The 17,725-nt window shown below is 40.2% G+C and overlaps 1 protein-coding gene across 3 annotated transcripts in view; it reads right to left on the minus strand.

Annotated features, from left to right (window-relative positions):
* The window catches only part of AP1G1 (adaptor related protein complex 1 subunit gamma 1), a 52,825-nt gene that overhangs the window by 24,535 nt on the left and 10,565 nt on the right, over positions 1–17,725 (minus strand). For all 3 annotated transcript variants that reach the window (XM_075039705.1, XM_075039702.1, XM_075039703.1), the window contains 5 exons: positions 13,130–13,333; positions 8,886–9,010; positions 6,166–6,307; positions 4,808–4,904; positions 2,370–2,446 (listed from right to left, as the gene is read on the minus strand). In XM_075039705.1, the coding sequence (XP_074895806.1) occupies positions 2,370–2,446; positions 4,808–4,904; positions 6,166–6,307; positions 8,886–9,010; positions 13,130–13,330 (642 nt within the window). In that variant the 5' untranslated portion in view covers positions 13,331–13,333. Of the gene's footprint in view, positions 1–2,369; positions 2,447–4,807; positions 4,905–6,165; positions 6,308–8,885; positions 9,011–13,129; positions 13,334–17,725 lie in introns of those variants that run through there.

Genomic DNA, 17,725 nt, shown 5'->3' on the forward strand with positions numbered 1-17,725 from the left:
TTGAGATGGGCTGCTCCTGCATTCATGTATACCTACTATGAGTCAGGGATTGTGTATACCTACTATGAGTCAGGGATTGTGTATACCTACTATGAGTCAGGGATTGCATTCACACTAAATGTTTACCATATCAGAGATTGCTTATAGTAAAGTTGCCACTTCTAACAACATCAAATCAAGATGGTGTTTCAGATTCAGGACAGAGAGTAGCAGAAAGTGCCAAAAGTACAATGTGACTTACAGAGCACAACAGCTGCATATGGACATACTAAATGGGCAATGTTTTCTGGACTAAAGTCCTGTACCTCTGTGGTACAGTGCAAGAAGAAAACCAGCTGAATTTCCCCATCATCTATTCCTACCTTTGCTCTTCAGGAATTACATACTCCTCTGAAAACATACATTTTATAAAAACAAACAAACCATGAATTTCCTATTATCTGCCTTAAAGAGGAATGAACCAAAGGGTGCTGCAACATGTTCCCTTAGGACAGAGTAACAGACAAGTGGAGTGACCTGCTGGAGCATTCCTGGAACCCTGATTAATATTTTCTTTGCCTTCTAACACGCAAGAGTTATCAGGACTGAGGACAGAACAAACAAAGGGAAACATTACAGCCATGGAGATCGGTTGAGGGCCACCCCCCAATCTTCTGTAGTCAGATTACACCCATGAAAAATATCAGCAATGCAGCCATACTCAGTAGCTCTTTGCAGCACAGTAAGCCCACTTACAGCAGCTAAGTAACTGTCTCTCCTGCTCCCTTTCGGGAATCACTCAAAGTTACCTCATGATTCAGTCAAAACACAAAGCCCAGTTTGCAATAAGAAGAAAGCCCAGGGCTGCAGTTTGCATAGGCACAAAAAAATTCCCTGAAGTATTCCTCAAACGAGGGAGAGCTTGAGGAAAGCAGGCTCATGTTTAGAAAAGGCCACAACTGAGATTCAGGGCTGCCATGGGTATAGAGGTTTAGTGACAAGACAAGACCAGCACACAAAAAGCATTAGACAAGTACAACCGAACTAAGCATGTGGCATCAATCACAAATGTGGCATTAAGAGGCGCTGCCTCACAAGAGACAAACATCTACAGATTCAATGCAAGCATGCACCATCTAGAAGAATTAACTCTTACCTTTTCATTCTAACACACAGCAGGATTCCAAATAGACAAAAGGGACAAAACAGACGAAGCAGGCATTAGGGACAGATCAATGTTATACCATTCACAGCATAAACAACTACAAGAGATAGCTAGAAAAGAATGTACCTAGTACCTAAATTTTGTGGTCTCAGCTCTTCTCTCTTTTCCCACGACTATCACCTTAACTGAGCAATTAGTAGCAGGGATAGCTACCTTCAAGACGACCCTAGTCGCACCTTCATTCCTGCTTTGACATACACAATCAGGGCAAGGGAAGATGCATGCCAAAATGCTAAGATGCATCAAAAAGATGTACTGTTTGAAATCCCTAATGATATAGACAAGCCAAGGAAGAACAGTAAACTGGGCATGCAAATAAATAAGCACCTTTAAGACTTTTCAGGAGCAAACAGCCGGTTCTGTTCTACCAGCTTTGTTCAATTTCTCCTTCTTTGACCAAGAAGTCAGCATGACAATCAATGCAATTTTTGGATGCCCTTCTATTGGTAGTGTCATATGGCAATAATACTGCACAGCAAGTTACAGCAAACAGCATAAGGAAGTTTGTGCTGGGGGGGGAAGGAGAAGCAAACATTCCTAACCAGAGGAGGAAGAGTAACGTTCACCCTCAAACCTTTAAGTTAAAATGGAAAATGACGTAATATGGCATGCACCAGAGATGAGTTATCTACAGAATTAGAACCCCCATTGATATTTTTGACCTGAGTTTATAAAATTGTGTGGCTGTGGTTAAGGCATTCAGGTTGTTGGTATAAGCCTCAGTTTTCCGTCTTTGCCTCTTTATGTTTAATACATTTGTGATTCCAATGTCACTATGCATTTAGCCTCAAAGAGTGGAAAAAACCCTACGGGAACATCAAAGAGGACACTTTAAAACTAAGTTTAGGATGAGTTTCATACTGCACAGTCTTAAGACTGACGTTTTGTAACTTACCCACTTATTGAAGGGTATTAGGGCTAGATACACATAAAATTCCTAAATTTAATGATTTTTTTAAAAAAATTTGATAACAAGCAGACAGGATCATTAAATTCTTCACTCAAATAGTTGTAAGGATTTTATTAAGACGTGCACACTGCTTTCACTAGGGAGACTAAGAGAATGCATCGATTAAAAAAACCCAAAACCCCAAATACTCAAAACCCGCCAACCCACCACAAAAGCATGAATATTAACTCTTCAGTATTACCAGTTCACACTTACCTTTCTAAAGTGTGCAAGCATGTCTGGGCTTCTCTCACACATCTCTGTGAGGAGGACAACTGATGTGTGAAGAACACCTAAAGGTGAGGAGGGGAAAAAAGTATCTACATTTAACATAATTTCACTGGCTCCATACAGGTGACAAAGATCCTACGGGAACAACAGGAAATCATTAAAAGAATATTCTTCTTGAATCAACATATCTACCCCAAAATACATTTGTGCTTGCAGCTGTGCCCAAGGGAAAGCAGGTAACAAAGTGCTCATGTCTTAAAGCTACAACTCAAGGCCAATAGAGGAGAGAAACTGGACTGTATCTGCAGAAATCTGCATACTAAATATACAGTCAGATGTTAACAGAGTTGGACTAGACGATCTTTAAGGTCCCTTCCAACCCAAACCATTCTATGATTCTATACAAACATAAGACTCTAGAAGGATGATATATGTTAATCGCACTGTAGGTGTTGGGTTCCTCATGCTTCCTGATTTTCTCTTCTGATTTGGGTACCCTAGCTGACCTTATGCGACCTGAACTGGACCCTCCTCAGGTGGTCTCAAAACTCAGTCTAGAGAAAGACTATAATAGACTGCTTGGTCAAGCCAGTGTCTGCACATTGGCAGCCAGCTGCTTGTGCCCTGCCTTAACGAAACCCAGTCAAAGTGTCTCTGACATTAGTTAGAAAAGGCAAGTCAGTTACAAAACATTCAACTAGATGTCAATGCTAGATAACTTGTCAGCGAGATATAGCCTTGTAAAGCATGCAACTTCAACAATGAGCATTTTTTTACATCTGCATTCAGCTGTAACACAGCAATCCTCCTCAGATGCTTTTTCAGTTACTCATTTTCTGTAGCTGTTAAGTCTGTAGTGAAGTCCTGACTCAGAAAGAGATTAGAAGCTTGCTTAATAAGCAATATTTTCTACAGACATGACAGCATTTATATTCCACAATCTATGCAGCTTTCTGACCTACTGCAGGTTCTATCCAAAATCTGTTTTGAAGTACATAAATACCTACCTATAAAGTTTGTCACAGCTTTCTTAACACTGTCACTGCCTGCTTATCACTGAGACCTCCCAAGGGGATGCTGAAAGGGTTTCATATATATTCTGCTTCAGAGAAAGCTCAATACAAAGCCCACGGCTAAGACTGCTGGAAAGGAGATGCTGATACTTAAGGATGAGGAAAGCAGAAAGGATGATCTGGTTCTTGAATTCAGGTGAACCTAGACTCAATTCTCTGCTTGGCCAAGGCTTGAAGAGGAGCATTCCCATCTTTACAGAGGGAACAAAACAGCTCTCAGCTTTTCAGGGTTGCACGAGACAAAGACAGAGGATCTCACGCTACCAAGTTGGATCACATAGGCATCACTTACTGACAGAGTCTAACAGAACATTGCCTATTTGAAGCAGCACCTCGTCTAAACGTTCTGATCATCACATTTTAAATCAAAATAAACTAGCTGCACACACATGACCGACATTCCACATGCAAACTGTCCTGTACCTCAAAGGTTTATAACACATGCAGCAGAAAAAAAAAAAAAAAAGGGGGGGGGGGGGGAAGGAAACAATAGCTTCTCAGGAAGCTACTGTGACCCGTTAGCACTGTTGGCACTTACAGCTACCCTGTCTTGACAGAACTTCTCCCTGTGATGGGTTTTCAGCACTGCAAACATCTACTGTAGAACTCCTAGTACACCCACCTTTTTTTTTTAATTTTTTTTTAATTTTTTTCCCTTTTTTCTTTTTTTTTCTTTTTTTTTCTTTCTTTTTTTTAAGGCACATGCTCATTGCGGATGTGCCACAGGACTAAGACTTTGGGAAGTGAGCACTAGGCTTGATACAAATTAGTCAAGGTGTTAATATTAGTATTTCTCTTTAAATAATCTTCTAGAAGCACTTGTGCAAGAAAATGCACTAAAACAGAATAATCTTGCAAAGGACCATTAAGGTGAGAATCTGTTTTATGATGTAGTTCTGATGAAAAACAGCACTGAAGAAAGACTTTCCTGACAGTGACATAGGTATCTCAGTCCTGGCAATGCCTGCTAAAATGATGTCAGAGAATCCTATAGTGCTATGCTAACAGAAGACACACAAAATAACGCACCCAAAAAGTGCACTTTAGAGCCCCTTTAGGCAGTGTATTGGATAAAAATCACAAACTTTCCCATTCCACCCACTCTGAAGTGTATCAAAAAACAGAGAGAGAGTTCCTTTTGTCACCATGCCATGTAAAAGTCCTTCTGACTAGCAGAATCATACAAATCCCTTCCTTCTGAAGGACATTTGCTTTCACTGCATAGAATTGGGAAGAAACAAATCATACAAATACACCTCAACAATTCCTTCCAAACAAAACGCTTAGGTAGCAAGTGCACCATCCCGTAAGGAATGTCATAGCCTTGCTAAGTAGAGTCTCGGATATTACCATGGTTCTTCTCATTCAGCAAGTTTTTGGTGGCTGGCAGGAACATCTCCATGAGTTCAGGCACCTTTCTAATGACATGAACAGCACACAATGCTGCCTGTACAGGAAAAACAGCTCTGTTAGTACATACTGTAATGACAACAATACACATTTTGAGAACATCTAGCACAGAGGGAACTATAATGAATTTCATGACATACATAGGCCTGGAAAGTTTATGGTACATTTTTCCACCTCTCTACTACAAGTGATACTAAACAGCATCACAGAGAAGAGTTCAATAAAGCTACCACAAGTCAGGGGGGAAGCACTGAGCTACAAAGTAATACTCCCACTACCAGTGGTTCATTTTTACATTATTCACTTCAGACGTGATATTAACTGCAAAGCAGCTCTGCCTTTAATAGGGCTACTTCAGTGTGTCTTCCTGTTGCTAAGGAGGGGATGATGCATTGGAAGCAAGTAATTGAATTTATGTCAAATTATGGCTCTTTTTCTTTCCCTTGACTATAATCTCTTTCCCCACAAAATAACTTCCTCCTGCAGGTGATGGGTCCTATGAAAAACAACGGTATACTGCAAAAAAATTGCCTACTTCTTCTAGGGTGCAGAAGCAACAGGAGACACTATTCTTTGCAGCTGCTTGAGAACCAAGTGCACTGAGGGCCTCTTCCCAGAATACAGCAATACCTCTTTGCATTGCTTTCTTTCCAATCTCTCTCTAGATCCAACACTAGACAAAGAAGTAACAATGCATCTCTTCCTGAATTGTACTGCTCCCCACCCTCCCCAAGACTTAATAATAAAATAAATTTAAAAGAACAAGGGTGATTACACTTTGCAGATGCTGCAGCACAATTCCTATGCGAACAGGACAATTTATAATTGTTTGCCCATTTCAAGCCCTTAACCTTTCTATCTCACATACTACTGTCATCATCATCATCATCATCAACAGAAGAGATTGAATAGGTTCAAATCTTCAGATATCAGCCTGCACTGTTAATGATCAAAGTTTCTCTGCACTTATCTGAGAAGATACAGAAATAAAACTGTTTACTAGAAGTTTGGGGTTAACATCTGTGAACAGGCGGGTGTTCACATTACCATCAATAACCTTAAGGTAGAGAGTATCAAAATAGAAACAACTGCCTCACCTGTTGGAGGCTTGTCTTTTAGAGGCTTACACACATTCCTGCTATAGACAGACAGGGAGTTTTGACCTCTATCTGTCTTGCACACTGGGAAAATGCTCAGCCAGTGTGATCCAAGCCTTCTAGTATTCCAGATATTATCAGGTATCCGCTCAATCTTGAGTTTTAATCCATAATAAAGTATTCAAAAGTTCCCTGAAGTACCTTCTTCCTAAGATAGGAGTTGGAAGTTTTGAGGAGCTTTTCCACCTCTCCTGCAAGGTCTCTGCACATTTCTGAGGAACCCATGCAGCCAAGAGTGCAGAGTGCCAGCCCCTGCACATATTGCGTGCTGTGATTAAGGTCACTGTAAAGGAGAAGAAAAAAAAAAAAGCCAATCAGCATGCACAAAGAGAACCTGCACACAAGAAAAAAAAGGCATCTATATCTACAGTCATCAAACCAGCTGCACACATGGCCCAGCAGAACTCTCTGGATTCTCAGCTACTTGGGAGCATGCCTTAAGGAACAGCAGCAGCTTTGAGTGCATGTACCACAGGGTTTGCTACTACTTCTACTTAGAATCCTCAATTATAAAAATAAAGTACTTGGTTAAAACTATCAGGTGGGTATCTAGGGATTGAGCTGAGACGAGGGAAGACCACAAAGAATCCCATTAAAACTTCTGAAGTAAAAGACAAAACATTGTATTTTGGAACTTGCATGCAGAAAAGAACCTAACATGAAGTACAGTCCTGCAGTGACTCTGTGGGTTGTCCCAGTTTAAACACGTTCTAGGATAGGCTTTAGCTTCTGCATTTACAAACCAAACAGTATATAAAAATCTATGTAAACATATCCTCTATCCTGAGTAAAAACCACAAACCCCACCACATGCACACCTTGAAAATAATCCATACTTGAATTTTGTTTAGCAATCCTGACTATTCATATGCAAGTTAGAAGCTGCAGGTAGTGGTCAATAAGAAGTTAAACCACCTAACAGTAGATGCTATTCATGAGGCCAGCTACCAATGTCACACTAACTACAAGACAATATAGCTTCCACATGGCAATCCCAACAGCCTTTAAAACTTATTTCTATACTACTTTTCCACGAGACTATTTGGTACTCATGTCGCCACAGTATCCAGGATTCAACAATGTTGGAGAAAGAAAGAAATATGGTTCCTGGTTTGGGAGGCGAGGGGAGCTGGGGATTGCATGACAGGAGAGCTGGGGAAACGAGTGCTATGTAACCAAACGCTCACAACGTGCAGAAAAGCAAGAGACAGTACTCCAGTTGTAACATCAAGCAGCTATGGCAACATGCAGATGAAGGAACAGATAGCACATGCCACTAAATGGGTTGTTTTTTTGTTTCCTTCCTTTAACAAATTTTCAGCAGCTACGTAAAGTCGTGTGTATAGCAAGTACATACTTCACAAGGGTGCTCACTTTTTTTGTATCAAAAATCTAGGTCTTGCTTTAAAATAATGAAAGAAAATGCCATAAATCAAATACCTTAATGTCTAAATAAAAGCAAGACAAAGTAGTACATACAGAAGCCAAAGGAGAAAGCAATAAACAACCCACTGAGATGGTGGGAAGCTGTCCACCAGTTTTGCTCAGCTTCAGTCTGACCCATTTCCAGTTCAAACTCACTACATCCTTACCACACAAATTCAACTTAGCATGAACAGTCGAAAGAGGTGTTAACCTAGCAGCCTGGATCTAACGGAAGAGCCTCATAGGTATGAGATTTCAATGAAAAATCTTTAGCCAAGTGTCTCTCCTCTCCTGGACACTAGGTCCAAAGTTAGCAGATCCTCAGGCCCACAGTTTTGTCAAGTTTCTTTCCAAGCACTTTGAGGCCACAGTCTAACTGAAGATCAATACTTGACTTGCTAATAACTGGGAAGCTTATGTTCTAAAAGTAACTAATAATAAAACCAGACACACCACGCACAACCAAGCAGGCCTCTGGGTACATCAACTAGAACCCAGTTGTTCCACTCCTGCTCCCATCCATCTTGAAAAGGAGTGTTATTGGAAATGCACCAATCATCACCTACTAAACTATAATGTAAAACAGTCCCTGTTTAACAGCATTTTACTGAGAGAAAAGTAGTAAAAGAAAAAAAAAATTATTTCCCATCCTCTCTTGTCTGATTTCAGCAAGCTGCCAAGGAGACAGCATATCCCCAGTTGCTGCCTTGCTTCCAAGGAAAACCATTCATCAGGACCGTTAGGTCAACCTTAAAAAGAAAGCAGGATATGCAGCCTTGATCCTTGAAATTGGACGACTCTTCAGAGCTCGTCAGCAGAAGTCAAGTAAACAAACACAGGACAACATGGCTGCAGCAATATATATGACTTTGTGACATACAATGGCCAGCCAGTCCAGCCTACAAAGTTTTAACAGTGTTATAAAAACATCCTGATTCAGTCATATTTAAAAGGTGCATGGACCTTTATTGATGCTGCATTACTGCTTGCCTGGCTCTTTCCTACTGCAAGCTGGAAGATAACTAATTTACAGAAATGGAAGAGAGCTCTTTACAACAATTAGAGGTCTTCTGCACTGGCTAGGCAGCTTACTGTGGTTATTTCATCTTCCTGAATTTATTTAACATGACCTCCAGAAACACATACTACCATTCTGTAACAGTAGTTAAATGAAGTGTTGTTTGCCACATACACCTCTTCAGGACCAATGCAATTTTATATTCTGTTCCCTCCAAGGAAGCTAGACAGGATCATCCAATACAGTACCATACTAGAACAGTCTTGTATGGTCACCAGCATACAACAAATTGAAGATACCAGTTTTCTAACACAAGGGAACAAAAACTAAAGTACTCAAAATATCACTGTCAGGAGTGTACTTTCAGATCCTGAAACCTCAAAGCATGTGTTGATGGAGAGAGAGGTGGTACCCTTACTTCTTGATGCAATTGGTCATAAGAAGATGGACATCCTGTCTCTCATCCAGCAGCAACATGGCACCTAAATACCCAATGCGCTTGTCTGTGAATTTCTGAGAGGCAATGAGCTTGAGGCACTCCAACTGGAAAAAAAAAAAAGGAAAAAAAGAAGAAAAAAAAAAAGACAGAATTAGCTTAAACTACTTCTTAGCTAGAGGAGAAACAGTTTGAATTTTGATGTTTATTCATTTAGGTCTCTCAGAATGCATTTTTAAAAGTATATTTTATTCCCATTTTGGTGATGTGGAAAACAAAGAAATGTTAAATGACCTGCCCAAAGCTCCCAGCAAGCCAGCAGGAAAGTCATTAGCAGCTCCTGCATCTTGAAGTAGCCAGACACTGTTGGCCTTCCATGACCCCAGATATACCAGATATGTGGGTTTATGTCAGATGACAAAAAGTAAAAGATAACATATTTATAGAGACAAGAGATCCATCATTAAAAACAAAATCGTGAAGAAATCTAGATCATGTGTCATGTTTGATATGCACTGGAAACTTCTGAACCAGGCTTAAATGGGTCCATCTACCTACCAGAGAGGATCGATGCTCTGTAAGTTAAGTCGTCAAAACCAGTTTTTGTTTATTATGATCTGTAACTAACTTGCTAGCTAGGTAAACCTTAGATAGAGTCAGAGGTTAGTTAAGTTTTTGTGCTGCTCCGTAACTTCTATTTGAAAACCTGAAATTCGACTAAAATCATATGCATTGTAGCCACTACAAACTTCCTTTTCACCACGTAGAAATGTCAACTGTGTTCAACAGCATAAAGGAGATCCCTAAGATAACATGCATAGCTGCCACTTGCACTCAGCTATTTAAGAATTTAATTGCTAACCCATTTTTAAACTTAACACTTTCTTACTGCAAAAAGGGACATCAACCACAGAGATATTCTGACATTACTATGCACTAAAATATTTTTCTCTAACAGATAACTCACCAGGTATAATCAATATCTACTTTCCAGACAGGAGGTAGCAGAAATGGCTTCTCAAAACAGGTAAGAGACGTACCCCTCAAAAACACATCCCGTAAGTCTGTTTTACAAACTAGCTGGGGCAGCAAGTAAGCATACACAATAGGTTTAAGGAGGGGTCAGACAAAGCTTGCAACAGATCCATTTTAAAGGAAGTAAAGGGGGCATGCACAGGCAAAAATACAGGGCATCATGAAAAGTTTTTCATGGTCCCTAGCTATAGGGAAGCTTGAACAGGGCAACAGAAACAGGTGAGATGCAAGAAGCACACACACATCAGGAAGGTAAAGTTGTACAGGATACTGATAAGAAAATTAAAGTTGAAGTGCCAGAGAAAGTAAGTGCTATAGCCTAGCCACTGACAAGTTCTTACACCTGCATGACATCAGAACATACAACTCAACTATGCAAGAAGTTGTCACATATGAACACCTGGCTAGTGCAGGTGACTTACCAGTGACAAACTGGTAAGAAAAAGCTTGAAAGCAAGTTCTGTTTGCTAGGTTTAAAAGGGGCTGAAAATCTAGACTAAAGAAACACCTCTGAACAATAAGATCAGTCATCCACAAGGATAACTGAACTTGCACAAACGGGCAAGATCAACCAGGGATAAGGTACAGAACACTAGATATTGACCTCTTATCTTTCCAGTGCTTTCTGTAAGAGAATAATGCACCACTGAACCAATTTTCTTCCTCAGGTTTACAAGATACTTTCTTATACAACCCTCTGCAACAATGCAATGTAGAATTGATGACATCTAAGCTACAGTGTAAGAGCCAACAAAGGCAGAAGACGAATGACTAAGAAAAAGCAGAAGGAAACTAATGACTGCAACAGATACTGTCAGACATATTTCTAATACTTTTGAATTTGAAAGATATTATTGAAATTTACCCTGTGAAAGGCTGTTGAGTTCTTTTTTCACTTGTATACAAATACATGCAAACTAGCTTCATGCACAGCAATACTGAGAAACATGATCAGCTGAAGCTCTTACTAGGTCTAATTAGTGGAAGAAATCTTGATACCATTATATCCATTTCATTCAAAGGAACAATTAAAATCTGCTACATCAGTACTGTAACAGATACATTAGTAAAGCCAGATATGATACAGGCATATAGCCAGACTACAACTTACCCGAGTTTTTACTGACATAGCCACTCTTCCAACTGGAATTTTTTTGCAGGTAGAAATAATGACAATAATAATAAAGTTATTTGACCATTTGCCCAAGCTTCCTGACAACTTCTAAACTTGCACAAACGGCCTTTGCACACGCTCAAGAGACAGCTTGCCATCCACTGCATCTCAGCATGCACTGGCTAAATACAGTGCTCATGCTCATATTTCTGTATAAGATATCCTCAGTCAAAATTGAGGATCCCTGGCTTGGAAGGAAGTAGATCAACTATTCACTACTTCTGACACCTTCTCTAAATTCTCTTTTATTACTGGTTACCCCATCCACACTGTTTGCTGAAGTCAGATGTCTGCTTACATCTTTAAGAGAGACTGTCTAACACAGCCTGTGGCTCTCTTCTGTTTTCACGGAAACATATGTGCTGCATATTTATCCTGTCACTCTCAGAAACTTCCTATCTGCAATGCTGGACTGTCTATCCACAAGACTCCACTGCTGGAACAGCATGTCTCTTCAACAGGTCCCCAACTCACACAAACTACATTCCACCTACACAACATAAGCACTTTGAAAGATTCCTTCCAGTTATAAGCCTTGAGGACATGCAAAGGTCTGCAACTTACTTGGAGAATACTTGTTAAAACCCCTTCTCAGGCTTGGGCCCTTATACCATCCTGAAAGTGCAGCTGATGAACTACATGAGAACCAAGGCCATCAAATGAAGCACTCTGTTCCCAAAACAGTCAGCACAGATGCTTCCGTTTGAGATGCAGCAACCCCAGCAATAATAGGTATTGAATAATCTGTTTTATCCTTCTTCCACTGAGTGAAGAGGTAATTTACCATTACTGACCAAAGCAGAAACTGAAAAATTATTAAGTCTTCCATATATGGGATTAAATACTTGAATAACAAGATAAAATAAACCAAATAAAATTTAAATATGTTCCTAACATAGGTCAAATGTAGAAATTCTAGATGAGACTTATCTGTAACACTTTTCATTCTTCTTACAGCTCTTAGATACTTAGCCTTAATTCTTGTGACGGGAAGTTTCTCTCTTGGACCAGGGAGTCTGGCTATGTGAAGTGTTAAGAACAGTATAATACACAAATTCACTTGCTCTTATGCAACAACTCCTTATCCTGAGAGAAGAATCCAACGATGTAGAATCAAGATGATGCAGTTTATATGCAATAGCACAGCCCTAACACTAAGACTATTTGGAATTTGATTTCAGTGGTTTGAGTTTACTGTTTCAGTGAGACATGTCAGGATTGGTAAATCAAATCATGAATGGATAGACTCCCAAGACATGAAGTTATTTAAGGGATACAACAATTTGACGGACTTTTTATTTAGCTTTATGGAAGGCCTAGGTTAGATTGCTACTAACAGGACACTTACTGGCTTCTAAGCAAAACAGACTATGCCCCAAAGACTAAGAAAAGCTCAACCTGAAGAACATCTTGTAGATCCAGAACTTCCATCTTCCTGTCTCCCTTTTCCACAATCTACCTGTGTCAAAAATAGTGCATCAAAAATAAGCCAAGAGATGGAAAACTATACCAGTGTTCTCCAAGTCACCTCACTAAGATGGGGATAAGGAATATCAATTTTTCTTATTGCTGGGAACAGACCAGCTCTTATCTGCCTAGAATGGATTGCTTTAGGAGGAAAACAGTATAGAATCTCCTTTGAAGCATCTGGTATTTTCCATCAGAGACAGAACTCCAAAGTGCTCTTTTGAACCCATTTAGAAATATCCGTAGGTACTGGAATGTGGTTTAAGAACTACTGCTCTGCAGAAAACACGGGCAATGAGGAACAGTCTGGCAAAAGCAGACTAACCCTAAGCTTCATAACAAAACATGTAAGTCTCTAAACAGCAGATCTCACAAAGGCAAAACTAACTAACATAGGTTCAGAACATACGTGAAGACAGACCTCAAAACATCCCACAGAGCAGACAGCAAAACCGCAGCTAGGAATGTGCCGAAAAAGTCAATGTGCCCAAAACACACAAAGCAGACTGGCATATGCACATAGCACAGCAAGCATTGAACTCTGACCTACCTGTCCAAAATGTGCAGGGTATCCCAGCATGTGCATATACAGCAGCTTTGCAACATTTCTGCATCGGTATGTGTTATCTTCCTCTCGGAAGGATGACCGGATAGCAGCACATTCCTTTTGGATCATCTCACGCTCTTCTGCCTGAGTTCTTGCTGTCCGGATGGTCCGGATCAACTCCCGCAGTCTGATGGGGGCTGGCATCCTCTGGGAGAAGAAAGATATCTGTAAACCTTGTACTGTACCTAAAGGCTTTATAATGGTCTCATACTTTTGCCCCCCCCCCCTTTTTTTTTTTTTTCTTTCTTACCCTACAATTATGTAAGTAGAAGAATTAAGAAAATGCAAACTGCTTCAGTAGCATGGTTAAAAGTAAACTTGAAAACCAGAGGAATTCATTGTACCTCACATTTGCTTTTCCAGAACATTAGAAACAGGAATTGCTATGCTTTGAGCTAGCTGTCAGGTGAACATAACATGACTCCCCCATCTGAAACAGGCAGAAGTGGCACTCTGCAAGGTATGCTCTCATATTCACATCATCTGCCTCTCTCCAAAACAGTTAGGCAAGAGAGTTGATCCCAAAATCATGACAACTTGGGACAGAAGTCCTTTACAAAAAGCAATGCTGTTTAATAACTTGCACAAGATTTCATGCAAGTGTTTCAGATAGCCATGCTTCAAAAATCCTGCAAACTTGTGCCATACACACTTCCTTCTTAGAGGCATGGAAGTGAGCAGAAAAAGCAGTTGGAAGAGCAATCCTAGCTGTGTGGACTTTCCAGAGAATCTTCATTTAAAAATAAATAAATTGAGTTGACACCATCCTTTTATGACACCCCAAACAGAACAATCCTTTCTAAAACAAACAAGCCTATTGCATTACTGTCTGGTGGCACTAGTATGAAAAGAGTGTGCAAGGAAAGTGTATTCTACATGAACTCCAAGCAGTTTCACTTCAGATGGAATACTGATTGAGCCATCTGACCTAGAGAGCAATTTAGTCTTCTGAGTACCCCTCCAGAAGAAAATGGCTCTCAAACAAAAGCCAAACTTTAGAATTAAGTTCCAACAGTTAGTTGAACTTTTTAGTTCATGCTGGCCAAAGCTGACTTTTGACTTTCTGGGAGATCAGACTATGCAAGCATATCTACAGTCGTCTTTCATCCACGCTAGACTACGAATGTAACTAAGCCATTCTGATAATAGATAATGTCACACCAACTTGTAAAAAGTTGCCATGGCAGCCTGCTACAGATTTTGTCTGGGTCACTGTCCTCCCAAAATGGTGTGTCATACGTTTTAAGCAGGGCCATATCAGAAAAAGATGCGCATTCAGATGCTGCAGTAACCGGCTTGCATGACACCACAGAACAGGCAGGCTGGGAAGCATACAGAGTTTGCTTTTCTGCAGCAAACAAGTCCCCTGCTAAGAGAGGTGCACATACAATGAGTAAAGGTGGCCTCACAGTAAGACAGCTGAATGCACCTCTGTAGGTCTGGATTATAAATCTGGTCTCCTACAGAATTCATATATAACACTAAGTCTCGTCAGTCAAACCACGTGGACCCCTCATATTCCAGTTCCCCATCTTCATACCCAGAAGGTTTGAATTTGCAGAGACACAAAGCACTCAATTTTGAAAATACAAGAGTAGAGGTGTTCTTCCTGCATAAGGAAACTCTGCCCCAAAATGCAGACACAGGTAGGACCAAGATTATTGGACAAGTTAATCCTTAGTCTTGCCTCTCCGTGTGAATTTATAACACTTCCTCACATTACTGTGATATGAATAAATTCACGCTTACTACGCATTCAGATGCTACACTAACACGCATCACGGAAACGGTCAAGGGGTAGTAAAAAATCCATTTCCAGAACAGTATATGAACATGCAATAAGGCCTTTGAATGTGGCAGTCATGTTATTTTAATGCAGCTTGTAATGTTCCTACACTGAAAAGATCTTCCTACACAGCATCTTATCTACATGCCTATGGGGAAACCTTTACTTAGATGGAGTTAAACCCTTAACACAGACCTCTGCTCTCCAGCTAACAGTACAAGTGATAGTGATAGAACTGTGATCTTTCAGCAGCAAGTTAAGATCGTAGGATCACAACAAACAGAACATGAAAACCCTGCAGAGCACTAGGAGCAGTACATTGAGACATATGTACCGTACACAGTCTTTGGAGATTTCAGATGCTGAAGTGCAAGTCTCAAAGGAGCATGTACAAATCATTTTTGCAAATATTATTTGGCCAAATTGGAAGACTATTTCCACCAGTGCAACAAAATACACATCCTCAAAATAAAACAGCTCCCCAGCACTCATACAGGGAGTCAGCCAGAAGCATAAAGGTTTCAAAGATTTTTCAAATAAAAAGTAATTTAATTCTGTCCATTTCCTGCTGTATCCCCCTGCCATCCACACATAATAAAATATTTCTCCTACCCTAAGAGAGCAAAAAACTTTTCTAAAAGCCCACAAAAAGCCTCTGATGAATAGCTTGCTTGGAAAACTTCAGAATGAGCAACTTAGAACTATTAAAAAAAAAAAAAGAAACTAGAACCATGAATTTAAATGGCACGTAAAATCAAGGTAACTGGGCAAGAGTTAATGCAAGCTAGAGTTCCAATATAACACATACTAGTTGCTTCCTAGCAGTTGTCTAGTTGTGTTGCTTTACTCTGTGGTAAATTACTCTCAGAAAAAAGGGACGAACCTAGATTAACTGTGTGCTATCACTGGGGACTTGTTAACATGGTGCTAATTACACCCTACCACATATCCCCAAAAACTTGTTTGCATAAGTCTATCCTTAGAGCCTGCCTTCAGAGCTGAAACTCTTGAATAAAACTCAAAGCACAAGGCTTGTCTACGAAGGATGTTATTCAGCAATAAGCTAGGATACAACCCCCTCCCAAATTCTACGAATCCTTACAACATGCTTAGGTTCATGTTTCTATTCTGAATTTGTCATATTGGAAGTGGCCTCAATTACCTATAAAAACTATTCTTAATTAATTCAAGTTGACCCCTTGTTTCTGTAGTAGTCTTCAACTTAACCTACTAATTTACATGAAGAATATCATCTGCCAACTCTTCACCATCCTAAGTGGGCAGTCAAAGGCGGCAGAAAGCAGATCAGATATGGCCATACCAAGTCTGATCACAGCTCCACCCTGTTTAGAACCCTGTCTCGGACAACAGCAAATGCCTAGGTAAGAGTGTAAGAACAGGGCAAGCATGTAGCAATACTTTCTCAGAATTCTCTTGCAGTCTTCAACAATTTGTGGCCCAAGAACTTCCAAAGCCAGAAATAAAAAACACATCTGGAGCCCAGGTAAACTTCTAGAATCAACAATATTCTGCAGGACACAGCTTGAGTTCCACAGCTTCACTGAATGACATATGGAGACCCTGCTACTTCTTCTGTTTTGCATTTCCAACTGTTCGTTTCCACCGATACTCCCAATTTTTCTACACGCTGCCACTGTTATCCTTCCCTCATCCTCCCCAGTCTGAAAAAGTGCAGCCTCACATCCAAGCCCTTCCATGACTGACTACCTTTGTTGCCTTGCCTGCACATTCTACAATTCTCCTGTGTCCCTTCTGAAGGGGGAAAGGAGCAAAATGCTGCACGCGGCTTTTAAGAGGTAGATGTACCATTGATTCATTTGTATAAAATGTCTTCTATTTTGCTCCCTATTATCTTCCAAATAATTTGCAACAGTCAATTTGGGGTTCTGATTGCTACAAAGTACTCTGCTTGTGTTTCTCACAAACAGTATCATAAACCCAAAAATCTCTTTCCTGGGTGGGAAAGGTCTGCTTAAAGTCCCTAATTTTTAAGCCTGGCCTCACCTACTGCACACACATTATCACATGCTTCTAAACTGATCTTGATAAGCCATGCTTTTGTTTGAAAATTGGGAAGAAGTTTAAAAAAAAAATAATAAAAAGGCACTACTGCAGGAATATTACTCTGCAGTCTACAGGCAATAATTTTGTAATCACTAGGACCACTCCTTCCCAGGCTCATGCTTAAAGAGGTGGTTCCAGTCCTCCCATTGAGCTGACACTGGCATTCCTGGGACAGTACACCACATGAGGCGTCCTGTACATCTGAAAACCAGCTTTCTACTTTCCTCCCAAGAGTAGTAGTCTTAAGATGCATCAGTCTGACTTGTGCAGACACAAAGGCAGCAGTGAGAACATACAGCTTTGGGAGACCTGAGATGGAGTGGGAAAGAGGTGAAGTGTTCCCTCCAGCAGTAAACCACACTTATGCTATGGTTCTGCACCCTAGTTAAGTTGATCTAAAACTTTAACGTTCCTGAGAAGATAGGCTAGGCAGTGGCTATTACAAGTTAAAACCATGACTGACTTTTTTATTTTAAAGAAAGTATTATTTGGAAGCTTTTTGAAACACCTATATATAGTCTCCAAACAAATGGAAGTTTGGCAGCAACTTGCTTTGGCATCACAAGTCCGTTTGCTACCACTCTGTATTTGAAGGGTTTATAAACTGCTGAACACTTATATCTTCAGCCTGTGACTTGTACAATCGCACTGCCTTCCCTGCCGTGGGA

The sequence above is a fragment of the Buteo buteo genome, chromosome 11, assembly GCF_964188355.1.
Source record: "Buteo buteo chromosome 11, bButBut1.hap1.1, whole genome shotgun sequence".
Classification (NCBI taxonomy): Eukaryota; Metazoa; Chordata; class Aves; order Accipitriformes; family Accipitridae; genus Buteo; species Buteo buteo.